The 20,805-nt window shown below is 49.4% G+C and overlaps 1 protein-coding gene and 1 pseudogene across 1 annotated transcript; one reads left to right on the top strand and one right to left on the bottom strand.

Annotated features, from left to right (window-relative positions):
• LOC119433164 (uncharacterized) overlaps positions 1–20,805 on the bottom strand; it is a 78,387-nt pseudogene that overhangs the window by 39,066 nt on the left and 18,516 nt on the right.
• LOC125941656 (transcriptional regulatory protein AlgP-like) lies at positions 50–4,195 on the top strand. The gene is made up of 2 exons (XM_049659437.1): positions 50–1,751; positions 3,543–4,195. Exons 1-2 carry the CDS (start codon positions 787–789, stop codon positions 3,643–3,645), a joined length of 1,068 nt encoding a protein of 355 aa, XP_049515394.1. The 5' UTR covers positions 50–786; the 3' UTR covers positions 3,646–4,195.

The following is a 20,805-nucleotide window of genomic DNA, read 5'->3' as shown; positions in this document are numbered from 1 at the left end:
CCCCTCCCCCCCCCTGAAAAACAAAAGCATGCTGGAAATCACTAGAACGCCCTATATAAAAGGCGATATCGAAAACGTGGCGGCCCTGGCGTGTTTCCTGCCCCAGCACTCGCTTCTGGCGCATGCAGCCAGCAAAAGCATAGCCTTTGAGATCTGTTTCTGCGACTCAATCAGAGCCGTCGGTAAGCCGTGGATTTGGGCACCATCGACTCGTATTTACTATTTGCAACTTTCACGGCCTATGGGTGGGGCAGCTGTACATCTATCATAGACGCGTGCGTCTAGCACAGCTGTGCATTTGTCATAGCTGTAGATATATCAAATATGCACTACAGGACTAGGTATGTCTGCTGCCAATAAAGTCGCAGTTTCGCCCGAAAGGGCGAAGTATCGATAGCGATAGCAAATAAGTAGACTAGCTATACGAAGTAAGAAGGATATTAGTTTTTATCGGCCGTATAAATTTGTAAACATTCGCTTACTAACTAAATTATGAAGCAAATGTCAAGCGCGCACTAGCAAACATGAACACATCTCACTCTATGACCGCGGGAACTCGCTGTCAAAACGCTGGAGATCATCAGATCATCAACATCATCAAGATCACTTAGTAGCAGCAAAACCGCTAATGCATCAGCTGTGTTGATGCTGACTGGTGTTTTCGATCTCTCGCTAGCTCGGCCGCGTGCGCGCGTGCCCACGCCCTGATCTGCACGGGGCTCCAGCTACCAGCCAGCCAGCCTTCGCTTCGCCCGTCTCGACGAACCACTATCGTCCAACGCAGTCATGAGCGACGAGCCAGCAAAGACCGATTCGAAGGTGTCCCACGCCGTTGAGGAAACCAAGAGCGTCAACCGTGCCACAACGGAACCGTCAAGCGAGCATGGCGCCACAGAACCTAGCGCCGAGCGTACCGCGAAGACAGCGTCCAGGGTATCGCACGGCGACGAGACGACGACCGGCGCAGGGCATCACGCGGTGGAGGCGGACGCCGAGATAAGTGCCGAGCGCGCTGCCAAGAAGTCGAGCGCCGAGCTCACGGGGTCCGAGACCCGCCCCAAGCACGCCGGAAGAAAGCCGAGCGCCGACGGCTCGGGCTCGAAGATGGGCGCCACGCGCGCCCGCAAGAAGTTGAGCGCCGGGAGTGCTGCATCGGAAATGAGAGACAAGCGCGCTGGCGGGAAGCCGAGCGCCGAGCGCCCTGGAACGGAACCGTCCGCCGAGCGTGCCGCAACCGAGACCACCGCCAGGCCAGCTGCGGAGGAGCCCAAAGCCGAGACCGCGGCACCTAGGCGCGAGTCCAAGGCGGGCGAGAGCCCCAACGTCGGCGCCGGGGCCGCGCCGCAGCTGCCTGCATCGTCCGACGGCGACGTTCCCGGGCGCAGAGGCAAGTTCATCGAGGTCGCCGCGTTCGCGACCGTGGTCGCCATCGTCATCATGATCGGCATCGCCATGTTCAACTCCGCGCATGGCCGCGTTCTCAAGGGAGCACGACAGCGCGCCGACGACGACCCACTGCAGACGGCCATTTACCGGCGCGGCCGCTCGTGGCACGGGTACGGACCGCAGCTCCTGGTTTGCACGCTCGGGGAACGTCGCCGTCTCGGTTCGCCGGAGTCGCTGCCGCCGGACGGCCTGTGCGACCTGGTCCTGTACGCGCACGTCCGGTCACTCGGCGCCGACTTCGACGACGGGGCGTCGGCTAACCTCCGAGCTCTGTGGACCCGCGCGAGCACGGCCGTCAAAACAAGGTTCGCCATTTTTGCCGGCTTCGCGCGTGCTGCCAAGAGTCTCCGCATCTCATGCAGACGCATATGTTGGTTTTACGCCCGATAGCTGCAGTATAAGCTTCGTAATCACACCTGGTTTAAGATACCAAGGGAACACTTCACGCTATGAGGGCTCCACGCGTAGGGGTTTAAGCGAGCCAGTGCATACCGCGTCCGCGATTGCACCCATGTGCGCTTGCGACTAGCAGCCGTTTGAAACGAACGAGAATTCGTAGGTTTAGCATGTTTAGACTCTAGTTGACGTTCGGACAGGTTGGTTGCATTCAGTTTGCACCACGTCGCGTTCAGCTCAATTCGACTAAGGTCACTTCCTCAATATGTAGATAACAGTAATTAAATTAATTTGCCGGGGGTAGTCTTCGTCTATGGGCCTGTCATCGGGTAAACTTCTTTTAATGCTTAGTTCTAGTTTTCAACCTAACTGCTTGGACAATTTCTTACTGTATAGGCACATCATGACATATCTCATTTGAACAATTTGTTTACATTCTTGCAATTTCGCTCACCAGGAACGTTTGTCCTCCGTAGTGGTTTCACGTTTACTAATGTGCAATCGCTCCATTCGTCGCTCCTCTAGAAGATTCGCATTGGTTCCTTTTATTGCAGGGCCATTTAATGTATATAGGTGTCTTTTGTAACAGCCCTCATTAATATACTGCCCTTGTTAGGCGTGTTCATAAATATTTAGATTGCAAAGAGACGAAAATACATTAAGGTGACCTTTGGCAGAAAGATATGCGTTCCATTCGCTTTCGTTGCGCAGATTCGGTTACTCATTCTCCGATTCCCTGTTGCCAGTCGACGAACAACAGCTAGGGGCGTTTGTCCGAAAGGCGGTCGACGACAAGAGGATCAGAGTCTTCGGCATGATCGACGCTAGCTGGCACGGGGACGCCAGAAACGTCTCGTACACAACGTTCGCAGCAGCGCTAAACGCGACGACGAGGCATCTGCCCAAGGACAAACGGGTGGCGCTGGTGTTCGGATTCCGCGTCCGTCCCAACACGAGCGCGCACGGCGTCGAGTTCTGGGAATCGCACGCCGCCATACTGGACCACGTCCACGTGCTCATCTACCAAGCGCACGTTGAACTGCCGCCGCAGAACGACAGCGCGAAAGGAGAGTGCGCGGTCAGATTCCCGTCGCCGAGGTTCGAGCAGGCGAAGGAGAGCGACCAGACGATGCAGGTGAATTGGTTGAGGTCGTATAAGCGTGGCAGTTCATATCGGAGCTCTTTCAGTCCCATACTCCGAGATCGGACATGCATCGCCTGATCTCGGAGGCAATGGTTAATGCATACCAGTTGTCAAATGTCACGTTTAGAATATGGGCACAGTGACTGGCGAAAACCATCGCCAGAGGGCGAGGGGTCGCGCCACCTAGAGACAACAAACTAAGTGCAAAGCGCCGCCAGTCCAAGCATCAAATCACGAAAAAATAAAGAGTAGTATTATTACTTCGCAGTAAGGGGCACCGGTTAAGCAGCATTGTAAACCAGCAATTTCTGACGTCATTGCCATTCAAACCATATTTAACGGTGGAGAGGCACCTGTGCATAAGAAGAACTTTCATCTTATCGCTCGTTGGTGGCGCGTCAATCAGGCAAGTTGTGCGCAGACTCTTGTAGTCGAGATGAAACAAATGTAAAGCGATATCCAAGCCAGAAAACCGCATTAGGAAATGAGACGTCAGTACTAATAACGTCCGTGTCGAGTCTCGACTTAAACTTTGGCGGAATGCTCGTCGCCGCAGGACGGCGTGGCGGCAATCGACACGGCGCTGCACTTCCGGCAGCACAATCTCACCACCGACATCTGCGTCTCGATCACGCTCAGCGGCCACCGGTTCTCAATGACAGACGCCGCCTCCGAGGGCAAGGAGCTGGACGCCACCTGCGTGAGCGCTTGGGCCGTCGAGTACGGCGACGTCTGTGCCATGGGCACGAGCAGCGTCGTCAGTGACGGCTACAACGTCACGCCCAGCGACGTCGCCGAACCGACTGTAAAGTTCGCCGGCGAAGGCGTGCTGGTCAATCGCAAGGAGGCCAAGTTGTTGGACGCGTTCGACGACGTCGGGACCCTGGCCGAGAAGCTGCGCACGGCCAAGCTGGCGCTGTCGCTGTCTGCGCAACCGCACTGGTCCTTCTGCCTGGCCGCCTTCAACGTGGAGCACGAGGACAGCGAGGGGGCGTGCGGGAACAACTTCGAGAGGCTAACCGTCGCCAGAAGCTTTCTGCACGGCGAGCTCCGGTGGCACGATGACTGACCGCCGTCTCTTCTCCCCCGACGGATATTATTAAAAACGACATTCGAAAACGTATTTTGCCTCGGAATGTGAGAGAGGCACGTCATTTTATCCGATTTGTATAGGAAATATTTGCACAGTGGTTTGTAATAACGGAAGACAATGAAGAAGAAATAAATATATTGATTTCTCTAAGATGTTGATGTCAACTGTCAACTACTGGACCGTAACAGCATCCAAGCTTCTGTAGCGTTCGGATTTTTCGTCGTTCCGTGGAATTTGCTTGAAACTTGTTGACGCCCACTGCTGCCACGAAGAACGGGCACCTGAACGCCGGCCAGTGACGAACAGAACGGAATGTAAAAGCTCGATTGTAGAATTTGATGGCACACTGTCTTACGTCAGAAGAGAGGGAAAATAGGAAAAAAGGTCGTCGTTTCGCCCGAAAGGCGAAGGCTACCTACGAAGTAAAAATAGTTTTATCGGCCGTGCAAATTTGTAAACATTCGCTTACCAACTAAAATAACAAGCATGGTGTCACGCGCGCACAAGAAAACATAACACATCTCGCTCGATGACTGCGCGCCCTCGCTGTCAAAACGCTGGAGTGAGAAAGCGCGGCGACAGCGAGCGAATTGATATTCGTACTGCGTCTCGCTTCAACGCGAACTAAGCGGTGAGAGCAGCGCGCGCGAAGCTATCAGCACACCGCGCACTCTGTCCCCATCGTAAGTAGCCCTCAAGACAGGGCCCAGGCGGCCGCGCCGTACGCAGCCGACACATCACGCGCGCGCCTCGACGGAGCAGAGCAGGCAAAAGGGTGCACCTGGTGCAGCCCTAGCGCACCAGGTGTGTGAGTGGAGAGGGTATCGCCGCGACGCCACATCACTCTCGCTCTCGGAAGCCTGTGTTATCCGCGCGTTCCTCATCGGCGCAAGCTCTCGCCTGCGTTCTAACTGCGGCTCGGTAAGGACAAATCAAAACGCGCCAAGCTTTGACTAAAGCGGTGACGTCAAAATGACCGCGGCTTACTCGGAAGCGTCCCCATAAGATTCTATGGCAGTCGAGCAAGCTAGCATGACGTCACGGTTCGAAGTGCACTGGCCTTGTGCTTTCTAAGAGGCGTTGACCAAGGCTTGGTCAACGCATTGAGACGCTTGGTCACCAAGCGTCTCAATGCGCTCGCTTGCGGGCCCGCGAGGAGTCCATATGGACATATGATGAAACCCTTCAACGATATTGTAAGAGACGCTCAGGCGGAGCAATTGCCGGCCTTGATCGCCAGGCTAAACCCGCCTGTTGCTACAATTCACCACCACCACCACCACCATAACTCGAAGGACCGCTCAACGGCGTTCAATTGGACATTAATGGATTGGCGGAGTTCAATTGGACATTGAGCCTTCACAACTCATAAGTGCTTAGATTTTTGTCCTCATTCGATCTTTGAGAACTCATTTAAAGCGAGTTGGGTCGTTCGCTATCGCGCCGGATATATTTGCGGATATATATTCAAAGATTATATGAAAGTACCCACGACATGGCATATATAACCCTTCTGTAATGACCAATCATGGGCGTCTCTGTTTAGCGTTAAAAATATAGTAACTTAATAGTAGTATAAAAATATAGTAACATATAGTAATAATGTCGGCTCACGTGTATCTTATAAGCGCACCAATTTAGCCATCCAGTATGTGCCAAAGGGGGTGTGCCCGTTCTTGGCCAATCCTTCAGAATTATTTGTCCCGCTATGACACAACAGTTACAGAAACCCTGAATGCTGCTTCATACGTGTTGCGCTTTTCTGTGCACAAACTTGTCATCACAATGATTTCCTCTACAAGCGTCATATATCACCGTCGTCCTTGTGACGTCACTCCTTATACGTCTTAAACGGTGCACACGCCTGACTTGGTGCTTGCATTTCGACATAGCCTGTGGCCGACGTAATGCATACACATAAAATTTGCATGACAATGAAGTTTTGATCTTTGTCACGTACATTTTAACATCTGCGTTCGATCCGCTTACATTTTTTTTTTCTTTTTCTCGACGATTTAGTATGCAAACTAATATCTGTTTTCTCGGAGTATCCCAGACTTTGCGACATTGGTAACGCGTCGATAGACGAGTCGGCGGCACTTTTTCCTGTGCCTGAAAACGCAGCAGTCGCCCGGTGTTACGAATACACCAGCTTCTGTTTTGATACACAGGAGGTTCACGCGTCATTATATTACGATGCCCTTGGCCCTGGCCTCCGAGATTGCCACCAGCGCAGCCCTTGGCTGCCACGACCGAGTGCAGCCGGAAGAAATGCGCGCAGCGCTAACGTTTATTTTGTCATGAGCAAAGGTCTCGTAACAAAGTATTGCTAAAGGTGCCAGCAAATTTCGCTCTCTGTCATGGCGTCACGGTTGACGTCCGGGCCAGCATTTCGAGGCGAACTTTAGTGTGAAATGAAAATAGAAGTATTTCTCAACCTTCATACTTGCTAAGGCTGTTCTTTCTTTATTGATACATTTAGATGCGAGGAGCAAGTGGTAGAGTTTCTACAACTTCAAAAAAAACTATATATATATATATATATATATATAGAGAGAGAGAGAGAGAACAGCCTTCTAAAGCGGTAAAAAATACCCGTTAACTATCAGAGGCGAAAACGTGCATGTTTAGTGTGTCACACTATATGTGTGTGCGAATAATCGAGATTTCAAATTCGAATCCGATAGTTCTTGATGTTCCTGAATACGTGATTCATTGCAAAGGCCGCAATTAACTGAACCACTTTGAACTTTGCGTAGACATAACCCGTAACGTGTCCCTCATTTCCACCAAATATAAACTTGGTGTAAAGTTCCCACGTGACACTGGAATGGCTTGCATTAGAATAAAATGCGACTCGTAGACTTGACCTTCGGTATTTCCGAATACTAAATTATTACTTTTTAGGCTATCGCACGCTTTACGATTACCAAAGCCCACAACAAGCAAGCATCCATTCAACTACAGGTGTTTAGTTGCATATCAAAGTCCTTGCTGATAAGTCAACTGAAACAGAAACGGTTTGTGTAAGTTTTAGGTGTTTCACACTATTTTCACTATTTCACATATTGGAAGCAGCAATTATACAAAAATTATGACGTGCTTCGAAGTAACATTAGCTCCGTTCATTACAGCTATGTTATATATCATTATCATCATCATCAGCCTATATTTATGTCCACTGCAGGACGAAGGCCTCTCCCTGCGATCTCCAATTACCCCTGTCTTGCGCTAGCTGACTCCAACTTGCGCCTGCAGATTTCCTAACTTCATCACCCCACCTAGTTTGCTGCCGTCCTCGACTGCACTTCCCTTCTCTTGGTATCCATTCTGTAACTCTAATGGTCCACCGGTTATCCATCCTACGCATTACATGGCCTGCCCAGCTCCATTTTTTCCTCTTCATGACAACTGGAATATCCGCTATCCCCGTTTGCTCTCTGATCTCCGCCGCTCTCTTCCTGTCTCTTAACGTTAGGCCTAACATTTTCGTTCCATCGCTCTTTGTGCGGTCCTTAACTTGTTCTCAAGATTCTTTGTCAACCTCCAGGTTTCTGCCCAATATGTTAGCACCGGTAGAATACAATGATATTATATACATACCACCGCAAAAGCCACGATCTTATTACGAGGCATGCCATAATGGAGCACTCCTGATTAATTTTGACACCCGGGGGTTATTTAAGTGTACCTAAACCTAAGTGCAGGAGCGCTTTTGCATATTCAGCAGCGCAACGCCATTTCCCACTAATCTACCGCCGCGGGTCAAAGCAATATACAAAATTAGGGAGTACGCTTCGGCATATCAGCTGCTGTGTTATCGTCTCACTCTTGGGACCATGCACTGAAGCGTAGCGTTATTCAATTGACAAGGTAGAAGGAAGTTCAGTGAGCGTTCTGATATGAGGCGTGCAGGTTTGCCGATAAACGTGTTCTCTCGCTGAAGACGCTTTATCTCTGCCCCAAGATATAAGAATAACAGTGAATCCATATTAGTTGGTGGCGTTGTAGCTGTGTCGCAAGAGACAGTTCGTCACCAGATGCAACTCAAAGTACGGGATGCATCAGGTGCTAAGGCTCCGCCACTTGAATCGTATTCGAGGTTTTTCGTGTTGCAAGTACACATCGACGCCAATGATACAGGGGTACGAGTAGCGAATTCTGAAACCGAATCAGATGCCAATCGAAAACTGATGGCAAGGAATCGAATGCGACTCCAATCATGCGAAAATGCTTTGTCATTGTAATGCGATTTCCGTTCGCCTCGCGAGATCCTTATTTAATCCTTCTACAATGTATCTAAAGATAAGGCAGCGGGCGACAACATAATTGACAACATCGCCAGTTATATCGAAATAAATAATGACGCAGAATCAAATAACGAACAGAAATATGATGCTACCGAATCTAATAATTTGCTAGAAGCTTTTATTTATTTTTTCAAAGGTACCTGTGAAGGCCCTCGGAGAGGGTTTTACATGGGGGTTGGTATTATATACAACACAGGAGTATTACAATACTTAGTAAACATTTTATGGTGAAATCGTAACACTAATGCAAACAGTGTGGATTAATCTTTAAAAATACTAAAGTACAATAAAAATTGGGACGCTTAAGCTTCGCCTTTAAGAGTGGAACGCGATAGCATTATCGGGCCCCGTTCGCATCGCATTTTTCTTTCAATGGGCTTCACTGCAGCACAGAACGTGGGAAAGCCAGCTTACAAAGACCAAGCTTACACCAATCCCCTCAAAGTCGGCTTCACTTTTAAAGAGAAATGCATTGCTGGGAAGACGTTTTTCCAGGGGCAATATAAGTCGTCTCATATTAAAATGTGAAGGCCCTAGCACCTTCTTTATTATTTTATTAATTGTTTGCTATTGCCCCGAGGCGCGCGCGTGTCCAAAACGCATTAGGCAGGCGAAGTCCCAATTTGGCCTGCCGTAGGGAGCCTACATGCAAGCGCTGCGCTTGCATGTAGGCTCCCTAGCCTGCCGCGGATGCGAGCGTCATCTGGATATGGCTTTCGCAAGTACCATCCCTCAGCGCGCCGATGTAGGTATGGTAGAAACACTGTAACGCTGTCGCGTTAAAACGTTTCCGATAGCTTAAAAAATGGGCTCCAATTCACGCTGTGAAGGTGGTTGGCCAGCGATGCTGTGGGATCACCTGATCCGATAGACCATTGTGACGTAGCCATGAACTGGGTCCTGCCGAGCATGAAGACGATGCCGTTGTGCAGACTGACGTGGCTGTTCGTTTCGTCGCTCATCGTATTCGCGCTGCTCTTCAGCGTCCTAACTGTGCGTGGCTTGCTTTGGGCAGGAACCGCTGCTTCCTGCCTAGCGCCTGAGCACGACGCCATTGTGCATGTTGACGTCGCTGTTACCGTCGCCGCTCATCGTGTTCACGCTGCTCTTCGGGAGTCCTAACTATGCGTGGCCTTTCCATAGCGCTATTACAACACAAATGAAATCAGTTCCTAGGCGGCTTGTTTTATATATGAAACTGTAGCGACGTCACACCCTGCTTCGTACGCGCGTATGCTACAGTTGCCGCTTCCCGGCAACTGCAGCTTATGCAACCATAACCTTGACCGGGAAACGCTTGCGGCTAACGTTATGCGCGAAAGCGAGCTTTCTGGGTCGTTATGCGCTATGTGGTAGACTGTTCTTTGTTGATTGAGCGGTGAGGGGGTGGGTATTTCAAGCGCGCCTTTGGCGATAGTATTGTAGGATCTCGCCGTAAGTGATCATGCGGTCCCTCGCCTGCGACTCGTGCAAGTTATCTGATGCGGGCACGAGGAACTTGGACTCGAGGGCTGATTGCCGCTCTCCGCCAAAAATGGCGTGAGAGTCCGGTGCACGAATTCTAGGGCGGTGCTGTGAGCGGCTAGTTGCCAGCGAGACCGGAGTGGCCAGGGGTCAAGATCAGCTGTACTGTGCGGTGCTGGTCGGTAGGGGTATGTTTAAGGATGCGAAGTGCTGGATGAGAAATGAAACCCTTGAGAAAATTGCGCACTGCTGTCTTCAAATCACTGATTGTCGAGTCTTCGAATCACTGCGTTATTTAAGACAAGTTGTGGCTGTGCAGTGTGTGACCTAGAATGTATTAGAGGGACGTTGACACTGTGTATGACTATGTAACGCCTTCGCAGACTGTGTCGCAGACAGACAGACAAAGAACTTTTATTCATGTCCTGAGGAACTGCGTTGGGACGCCCCCTCTCAGGGGGAGTCCGTAGCAGTCGCGGGCCGCTCCCACGCAGGGACCGAAAGACCGTGGCCCTCCGCCCTCTCGCAGGCCCTCTGGACAGCGCCCACAGAAACCGTTCTGTATACTGTGTTTTTTTTTTCTTTTTCTCTCATCTGTCACGCCCCTTTCCCCCTTCCCAGGTGCAGGGTAGCCAACCGTAGATATCCTCTAGTTAACCTCCCAGTCTTTCCTTTGCCTTTCGCTCTTTCTCTATCTCGTTATCGAATATATCGGGCAGCAAGGTATGCCCGAGAGTGCTTTCGGTAACTATTGGTAAATATATACAGCAGAAAGAACGTTGTTGTTTCTTTAATTTTTTTTATCTCTCATTGTTTCGCATTGAATAGCTGATATCCACGGAGGGCGTCACCTTGATTTTCATATCCATTTCCGACGTGCGACAGCTGACGTTTGAATCGCCATCGTTTCAGTTTTGGTCCCGCGTCACGGGATCTTCTTCTAAATTGGGTCGCAACGTTCGCTCGAATTTTATCAGCGACCTAGAAGCCGCGTTTTGACCGTGGTATGCTTACCTTCATCTGAGTATTATCTATGGAATGTTTCAGCACGTGGGGGCTTCGCAAGAAGTGCTTAAACATAGACTAAAGAGGAAATAGTTTCAACTGCATTAGTGCCTTGGTGAGCCAGAAAATTTGTTTGTTACGCAAGAACGAGACGGGTGACCACGCTGCGCTAAGGTTCCCGCACCAGGTCGCCGTGACGTCATGTATTTCTAATGACATATGCATGGCTCTATTTGTTCCATTGGTAAAGATCGACTGCATTATATTGTAAAAGAGTCATACACTGAATTTTGTAACTTTCAGGAACTTTTACTGGGCCAAAACCCCTGCGAAACACGAAAACATGCTTTGAAATTTCTGACGTCACACTGTTGTACCAGAGCTGGGATTTAGGCGCAAAATTGAAAAAAAAGGGCAAAGGTTGACTCTAATTTTCTCTTCTCATAATGAACCTATCACCACGAAACTAACGAAATTATAGTTTTGAACGAAAGCTTTTGAAAGTGTACATGTTAAATAGCTTGGAAAGTCCAAGTACTGGAACGTATATACTTCCTCTAAGGTACACTTTGTCACTGCTTATATTATTTTTATACACACTGACTCCGTCTCGCAATTAGTGACAGCCCTTATCACTGCAATTAATGCACATCAACCGCCGAGGTCGCGTTCCATTCGCTCAATGATTTATCGCTGTGCACTGTTCGTGGCCGGCGACGAGTTCTTTGCCAGCATTTCCAACATCGCCGTACTAAATCAATTTTACGAACGCTCGCCTTTGGCACTAATTGCCGAACAACGTCGACAAATGCGCATAGCCGAACAGGTGACGCCCATATATAGGCTACCTTGCCTCTGCTGTCGACACCGAGGCCCTATTTGTCAGTTCCAAACGAGCGCAGGTCAGGCCGAGTGTGCTTCACAAGGCCAATAGCCAACCGATAAAAATTCCGAGCACTTCCACTACTGTGAAGATGGAAGCCAGCGAAGCTGTGACTGATACCTAATGTGACATCGGATTACATGACGCATATATCTATGCATGACGCGTATTTCATATATGTTGCATTATTTTTCAGGTCGCGAGTACGAGAAGTGAGAGAGAGGTTTCTCGAGCTTTCGTATAGCGTTGCCTGCTATGTATGAAACGCAGTATAAGTAACCCGTTATCTGGAAATATTGCGCGCCGAAAGAACGTGGCCCGTGTGCTCCAGGTTCCAGAGAGTGTTCCACCCAGTTGGGTACAGGCTTTTGCATGGGAACTCGGCGCCAGCCAAGCGACCGCGACATAGTCAACACCTAAGAATACATCTCACAAGCTCAGAGAAATGCCAACATCAATGAAAGAACACGCACGCACGCACACGCCGCACTGTGACTGACCGCACTGTATAAATGTCGAGCTTGCTGCTGACACCTGAACGGCGGTCAGCAGTTGGGGGAGGGAGTAGGGGAGTAAAAAGACGGAGAGAGATGATAGCAGAGAGGATAGACTAATAGAAGGGAGCGGTTTGTATACATACATCAGAATGACTGGTTAAAGAACGGGCGTCAAGCTTGAATTATCTGCTTTCCTAACTTTCATCTTTCCGTGTGACCTTTTGTTTACCTCTTGTTCAGAGAAAGAGAGCGCGTATATTTATCCCGTCACGGGAGCCTACAAGCTTGCGTGCTTGTATGAGGCGCAAGCGAAGCTGTCAGCTAAAAATAAACGACCGTGCCTTGCATGCGTAATTCGCGGGAGCAAAAACACGCTTTCGTTGCCTTCATGTGACCGCTTTCCACGCTCCGCAACGAATGCGATGTAATCGTTCTCGCCAGACGGCGTACACCTGTTTCCGGCGGTATCGCGACTGCTAAGTTATACAGCGATTGTATGTGTTGGTTCGGCCATGGTCTAAGCAGCAATGCCACAGAACGAACAATGTTTTTGTATCCCGTCCTCGGCTGCTTTGATAGGGTGACGGCGTTTGACCTCGCAAATGGGCTCCGTATTAATTTAGGCCGCCCGGGGTTGTTCAGAGCGCACGCAAAGACATGTTATGCGAACGTTTCGCATTCGTCCCACCTGAAGGCGGCCGTAGCCGCATCCAGAATCGAACCGATGACCTAGCGTTCAGCAGCAGAACGCCGCGTCCCAGAGCCACCGCTTCGGGGTGCTACCATCATCATCATCGTTAGCATCATCATCATCATCATAATCGTCGTCGCCGCCGCTGTTATTTGTGTGACAGGCATCATCGTCGTCGTCATCATCATCATCATCAGCCTATTTTTATGTCCCACTGCAAGACGAAAGCATCTCCCAGCGATCTCCAATTACCCTTGTTCTGCGCTAGCTGACTGCAACTTGCGCCTGCAAAGTTCCTAATTTCGCGGCCCGCAGTCTTGCCCCTATAAAAACGGGGTGAAGATTTTTCCGGACCACAATAAATTTTACTACCTACCTACGTACCCCACCGAGTTTTCTGTCGTCCTCGACTGCGCTTCCCTTCGCTTGGCACCCATTCCACCGTTTATCTGCCATACGCAACATGTAACAGTAATCATATATAAATACCATACGGAGACAACGACACGCGGGCTATAGCAAATGTCTCCTCAAGAGAACACCACGCCCACCCATTTGAAGACGAGGGAACACAAAAATCGCAAAAAAAATAGACAGTTTCGCCCTAAAGGCGACGCACTGGCGGCGATAGCTGCACTTGAACACCTCCGACGTTGTTGTAAGTATACGCGGGTGCTAGTATACGTGGACGCGACATATACGCGGGTGGGCCAAAATTTCATCATCATCATCATCAGCCTATCTTTACCAAATTTTTTGCCAAAATTTACGGCACAGTTAGAACTAAGCTAGAACACGCCGTGTGCCAAGGGCCTGCGATGGCATCGGACAGGCGGCTGTGCGCCGCCCGTAAACAGCGACGCCACTGAAATTACGTCACGTTCAGATTGTGAGCACTGATATTGTCTCTTGCTTTTTAGTACGAACAGATTTAAGATAAAAGGCGCATGCGATGTGAAGGAAATGTTCCGGGACCTTTGTTTGCGCACTGCAAGTCAAAAAAAAAAAACACACATCAGGAATAATTCATTCAAGAACGCAAGACTAGTTTTGGCAACGTTGTCGCTTGCATAGTGTAGCATCTGGCCTTGCATATGCGGCATAAACATTTAGAGCATACATAAACTAAAACATATACGAAACATCACAGTGACATATTGGAGCGCCCACCAACGCCGCAGCGCGGAGCGCTATGGTCGGTGCTGTAAAGAAAGAGAAAAATAAAGAAGCGCAGCGCGTGCTCGGGGCGCAAGTTCGGCACGCGCAGTGTCGTTCCAAAAGCCAGCCATGCTGGTCGTCGCAGCCCCGTCGCTCGGCTCGCCGCCTTCGCCCTTCTGATCAGGGACGACGGCACGGCTCGTACAGCCGCCGTCACGTCCCTTCTACAATATAATTGGCCGTATAATTGTTATCGCAATAATAAGAGAAAGCGAAAAGGAAAAAGGCGATGAAAAAGAAAGGAAAATAGGAGGAAAGCATATCACAACCTCTCTCAGGTCAGCAACAACACCACGTACACAGCTCAAGCCCCACAGACGAGAGTCTATTAATAAAGTCCCGTGGTTCAGAAGAATTCTGTACTGCAGCTTTTTGAAGCCTCGTGTCGAGTTGAATGTCGACCTTTCGGAATTAAGGAATCATTGAGCGCCGTTCGAGAAAGGTCAAGTCGTTGTAAACTGCTCAGCAGCGCAGAGCGACAGCTGTTGGAAAGCTCGGCATTCCATGTCGGCTAGTGTTTGACCTTCTCGCTGCGGTGACCACAAGCCGGGCACGAAGGGCACGGCGCCGTCCTCGACGATGAAGCTGATGTGCTGCGTTTTGCGTACGCTACAAAATATCGTTTCCCAAATGCGCATGCTGAGATTGTCATCAAGAGTTCCGCAGGTTACGTACGCATTATGATTAGAAAGTATTACCTTGGCCGTTAACTTCTTGCCGCTGGAGGGATATTACCGCGGGTTACCGAAGCTGTATATGGCAGTAGCATAAAACCCTTAAGTCTTAGAAAAGTAGCGACAACTGCCGGCAGCGTCTCGTAGTTTGTGCCAAGAGAAATGTCTCTAAATTGAGTGCGCCTGATGCGCACGTTACATTAAGCGACCGATGTGATATTAAGCGGGAAATTTGTTTGTTCGGCGTCTCTTGCAAAGACGTTCGCTCCTTGCTGTCGCTTTCTCGATCTTTGCGTGAACAATCGGGGTTGGCCCGCCAGGTGCCGATCTATGTACCTTTGCGGTTGAGGAAGCCATATATGGGCGTTAGCTGATTGGTTGCGAATGCGTGGCTTGCTCCTGACCCACACCAGGGGACGCGGCGCGCTGAAGTTGTAGTCCATAATTGCCTTGGCGTATACATGAACGAACGAACGCTGAAGTTATAGTCCATAATTACCTCGGCGTATACATAAACGAAGGAAAGACTTACTCAAGCAACAACCGAGATAATCTGAAAATAAAGGGGAACGGAATGCAGCAGTAATGAAACATAGAGCACTTAGGGCCGCAATAAATAGGAGTAGATGCGCGGAATCTAGAACGTATCAATAGTACCAGCGCTAACGTTCGCAAATATCATTCTGTGCTTAAAATCCGATATCTTGTCGCGATTGGAAGTGAAACAAATTTCGGCAGGTTGGTTGGCTTTGGGAGCCCACGGGAAGACCACAAATCAAGCAGCGCAGAGTGACATGGGTTATTGAGCCTCTTTTGAAGTCACAGAATCGCACAGCGAAACTAGTTTTGAAGAAAGGCGCATGAACATGGCTGAAAATAAATGGGTGGCTGAAGGTGCACAAGTATCTGTACCTCAAAAGCATGGACACAGAAAGGAGGAAGATGTCAAGAAAGTTGGCAACCAAGTACAGGATAATTGAAAGTGTAGAGAGACAACCAGGAGTAATCAGAAAGAAAGGGAGAGAAATGGAGACCGTGAATTGGATGCAAAGAATGGAAACAAAAAAGACCATGGAGATTTACAGGAATGAGAAGAAATTAGAAGGGGAAATCTGTACGATAACACAAAGGCATTGCCTTGCTATTTGATGCTCGAGTTTGTTGCCAAAGGACAAAAACATACCGGAGCGAATACTCGCAACAAGATGAAGCATGTACATGCTGCAGCGAAAATCCGGTGACCACTCAGCACATCCTAATGGAATGCGAAGGTATTCACCCTGTGAGACCCGTAGGGTAACGTACACCTTCCAGACGTGGTTGGATTTAAAATGGACGGAAGCATCAACCGGTCAGCAGTCAAGATAAGCAAGATACGTTAAGAATATTGGTGAAAAAAAAAAGCAGGGAAGAGATTGATACGACCGGATCTGTTACGTGTATAGGTAGCGGTACAAGGTAGGTAGGTGATTTTTGAGGAAGAGAAAAAAAATGTCGAGGAGAGGTATACAAAAATCCTATAATGAAAAGCGTACTTGAATTACTCAAGCAGGCGAGGTCACTATTTGTCGCCGCCCTGGTTCAAAGGGGATGCCAATAAATCGTCGTCATCATCATCACCACCACCAATCGAGTAGCTCGGCGGCGAAGCCCTTCGGTGCTTTTCGAAGATCCAGGGAGCTTTCTATTGACAAATTTGGTTGCGGCACCCTGTGACATTTTCTCTAACTATAATTCGTTTGGAACGTTTTTCTACTGCGTGAGTGTTTTCGCCGAAGGAGAATCATAAAAGAACTGCATATTAACAGTTATGTCGCTACCAACACATCACACCAGGAGTTAAGTATATCATAGGTCACCATATGTAGTTTTAGCCGTGTTTGCTCTGTGGCTAAAGCGCGTGTCGCAAGCTGTCGCTACCGGCTTTGATTGCTGCCGCCTCTCCGGATAACAAGCTGGTCCACAAACGATAATACCACCGTGGGTAATACATCTACGAACAAACCCTCTATTGCGGGCTTTGCGTGGCTAGCTAGCGTAACAACATCGCGGCTCCACGACTGCCGCTTCGATCCGAATTCAGCCTTTTTACTTGCTCTTCGTAACATGGATGATAAAATCAGTTCTCGCTTAACTTGATATTTATTACAAGACAGTGTTGGCGACGTTTTGTCGTAAAGTCAGCTGTATGAGACTGTCAGGTCTAAAGAAGATGCCGCCGTTGCCACGAAAATGTTTTGATTTCTGTATACCGGATGTTGCCTCGTCACTTGATGTTAGCCCTCCGTTCGCCGTACGGAACACCTGTATAGAACGCTCGCCGAGGACAAGCGTACACCGTGACGGTGGCCGTCTTGCATGCGTCTACGTAAACAGCCCAAACGATTTACTAAAGCTGTCCAGTAACGACAAATGTGACGATGTAGGCTTGTTGTGACATCTTGATTGACTGAAGGCTGCTGACCGCAGGGAAACAGCAATAGGGACCTTGTGTGACGGGTTAACGCACGGCCAAACAGTGGTGTAGAGTACGACAGTACGGAGTACGACACCTTGATGACACGTTCATCCGGGTGCAGCGCGTTTGAGGTATCGAGGTATAAGCGCTCGTTCGTCGTGTAAATTGCAAGAGCTTGCGCGACCTCAAGAAGGCGGCTCGGCAGAAGGAGACGATATCTTTGCGGTGTGAGTGGGACTCCCGAGAGCAGAAAGGAGATGACGACGTGCGGACCTATATCGCTGCTGCGAGGCGAACCTGGCTTGTTTGTCGCCGGCTCTCCTTTGCCAAGTCCTCGGTGTTCACGTTATACGCAACAAGCATTCGTGGGGAAGCAGGACACCTCGCGACTGCGCCTTGAACGTCAACGCTTGTTTACCGTGTGCCTCGATCGCAGTAGGTACGTTTAAAGGAACCCGACAAAGTCTAGTCCCGTCGGCTTGTCGGGTCGAAATCCGGTCGTCAGCTTCACGTAAACGTAGCGAGTCGGGCCGAGCGAGCGCCGAGGCGAGATCGATTAACCCGAATGCAAAAGGCAGGTGGACTCGCCCATCACGCTTGGCAAGATGCGTGTAAACCTGGTCGGGTCGGGCTGCGTCAGCTCGATTTCTGACTCGACCCGTTCGGGTCGACTTCACGTAAACGAAGCTAGTGTCCCTCCCGTACAATATCCCATTTTTTTTTCTGGCGTGTATGAAGGAGACGCAATGAGAGAATTCGCAGGCGTAAGTTGGGGTGAGCTGGCGCATGAGAGCGGCAACCGGATATCGCTGAGAGACGCCTTCGTCTTGCAGTGTGCAGCTGCAACTGAAAAAGATCGCGCACGAGTGACCGATCACCCGATCAGATAAATTGCGGCACGCAACTGCTGTTGTTCCCCAGCACGCCGAAAGCGAGGGTGCCAGACACACCCCCTCTTTGAAACATGAATCATGTGGCACTTTAGATGCCAGTGTGCACGGGAACAAGAGCGCCGCGTACCACAATTTCCTTGCTCCGGTCATCGGTCACTTGTGCTAATACTTTTCCGTTCCAGCTGTACATACATACGTAGGCTGAGTATGTGATGAAGCTCCTAAACATTTATTTATACAACCTACAGGTATTTGTAGCACGTACGCACGCACACGCACACACACACGCACTCTCTCTCTCTCTAACAGAAAAAAAAAATACGGCAGAGCCCATTTCCCGAGGAGCGTCGACAGTAATGCGATTAATATTCAAGCAATGTAGCGAGACACTGCATTGCTGCAATCACGTTCGTGGTCACGTTTATTTAACATGCGTAGTCATTCTGAGACTTCCATTGCTTCGGCTCGCAAAGACAGAGTTAAAGCAAAATAGACAACACAGCGTACGGCTTTGACGCATTTGTTGTCCTTGTGCGCAAAGAGCGGATTTAGTCGTCATCCCTACGAGCAAGGGAAAAGTCACAAAATCACTAAGAAGTATGACTCATCGCTCGAAAAATAACAACGCATCAACCTTTCGCGGCGACACTTGACACGTAGATCTCTATAGCGCTACCGCCCGCCAGCGCGCTGGGATCGCGCCGACTGTAAACTGAAAGTTAGAGGCAAATATGCAGCGCGCATCTGCGCAGTTCTCTCAGATGTTGCCCCAGCAGACGGTCTCAAGTGACGCTTAATTCTGGCGTCAGCGATCCTTGTCGCGAAAACGAGAATTCGCACTTGAGGACTCATCCGTTGTTCCGCCGATCTTGCCTGACGTTCTCTATTGCGACGGAACCTTTGGTTAGTTATAGTTATGACGCGTAGAACGTATGTTACAATTAGTCATGATTGATGACGCTCAACCTGAACACGATCTGCACCGTTCCGCTGCGTCTTCGTGTTTGACTGTGCAACGCTTGGAAAACATTCGTTCGTATTTCTACGAGGATAGCGCTTTGCCCTGTTTCAGATATACGTAGCCTATCACCTCTGTTTGTAATTCTAAGCTCTGGTGATATATTGCCACCAGGTCACGAGGTGTGGCGAGCGCGAGCCAGCATTCAGGCAAGGAAAGAAGTTGTTTTGGGTCGGCCATCTTCTTGGCTAGTGCTCGTCTCTGCCGGTGGAGTACTTCTTGCTATGAAGGCCTTCTGTAGCACGTGGCAATATGCTAGCCTGTTGTGTCGAGAAGTAGCGCGTTGTGACTGAAAGTGAGCAGTCACGAGGAACGTAAGAAATAACAGATCCAAGTTCGACAGACGCAACCGACTCTACGCGATGGAGAGGTTCCGTGCAGTACGAAATAACGAAAGCATGAGATGGGTACTGCGCAATCGAAATGTACGCGATGTAATCTCTTTCGTAAGCAACCCCATTTACCACCTATATGCAAGAATATTTGTAAGAAAGAAGCAGGTCTCTGACCATATATAATCAAAACGAAATGACGTTTCGAGATCCGTACGGATCCCTTGTTCACAATTGAACGAATGATTAGCGATTTTTAGATTTTCAGTTAACTTTACGGATTACCGCATTGTTTAAGGATTACCGCGAAATTTATGGATTACCGGGTTACCGGAGCCGTTGACGGCAGTAGCAAAGCTGGTAGTGACATTTTGTGCCGTTTTGTCCAACTACAGTTCGTTTGAAACATTTTGGTGTCGCGCCACTGTTGCCGAAAAAAAAAATCACAGCATATCCACGAGGTGAATGATGATGATAGGGCGAAGCTCCGGAGGGATCCGAGCGAAAGAGAAAGCGCGCCAAGAGCGAGCACCTTTTGTTATAACACCCCCTAGCGATAACCCGTCGCACTGCATTGTAGCACGCCGCCGCCGCCTTCCGCGCTCTCCGCTCCGCAGCCTTGTCTTCCATCCGGCGACTCTGAGCGAAAGAGAAAGCGCGCCAAGAGCGAGCACCTTTTATTATAACACCCCTAGCGGTAACCCGTCGCACTACATTGTAGGTTTTCTCATCAACTATACGAAAAACTAGCGCCATCTAGTGACATTATATACACTTATATATAGAAAGATCGACACTTACGCCATCTAGTGAACACTTCATAAAACTACAGGTGGCTACATACTACATCGGAGGAAGGACAGACCCACGCCCTAAGGAGCTTCGCCCCTAAAAAGGATAAACCAACAGATATATTGCAAGTTAACCATTATGTCCCTACCAACGGCTTTACACCAGCAGTCAAGTAGAATACTTAAATCACTACAGTATTAGTTCGGCGTGCTGTCTAGTTATACACTGCGTCACCAGATGCCGCGACCAGCGTTGTTGTTGCCGTACACGTCTCCGGGAAACCGTTATACGTGATCTTCAAATCTACACTCCAGTGGTATGGCGCACTCTGAATAAAAAAAATGAGGATCTTAAAGGCTACGCTTTTGCTCACTGCATGCGGCGGAAGTGATTGAGGGAGACGGAAACACGTCATAGACGTCTGGTTTTGGACACCACCTATTTCGCAAACGGCATTACGTTTACGGACATACTAAAGTTATCTATCAGAA

Source organism: Dermacentor silvarum, chromosome 11 (genome assembly GCF_013339745.2).
Source record: "Dermacentor silvarum isolate Dsil-2018 chromosome 11, BIME_Dsil_1.4, whole genome shotgun sequence".
In the NCBI taxonomy this organism is placed as follows: Eukaryota; Metazoa; Arthropoda; class Arachnida; order Ixodida; family Ixodidae; genus Dermacentor; species Dermacentor silvarum.
The sequence above is the reverse complement of the archived record's forward strand: the minus strand, read 5'-3'. Positions and strand labels throughout refer to the sequence as shown.

Bases quoted from the DNA above. Each gene is read 5' to 3' on its own strand.
- LOC125941656 (XM_049659437.1), top strand. From the start codon at position 787: ATGAGCGACGAGCCAGCAAAGACCGATTCGAAGGTGTCCCACGCCGTT. The intron at 1,752-3,542 runs GTTCGCCATTTT...TCGTCGCCGCAG, and splicing joins AGCACGGCCGTCAAAACAAG to GACGGCGTGGCGGCAATCGA.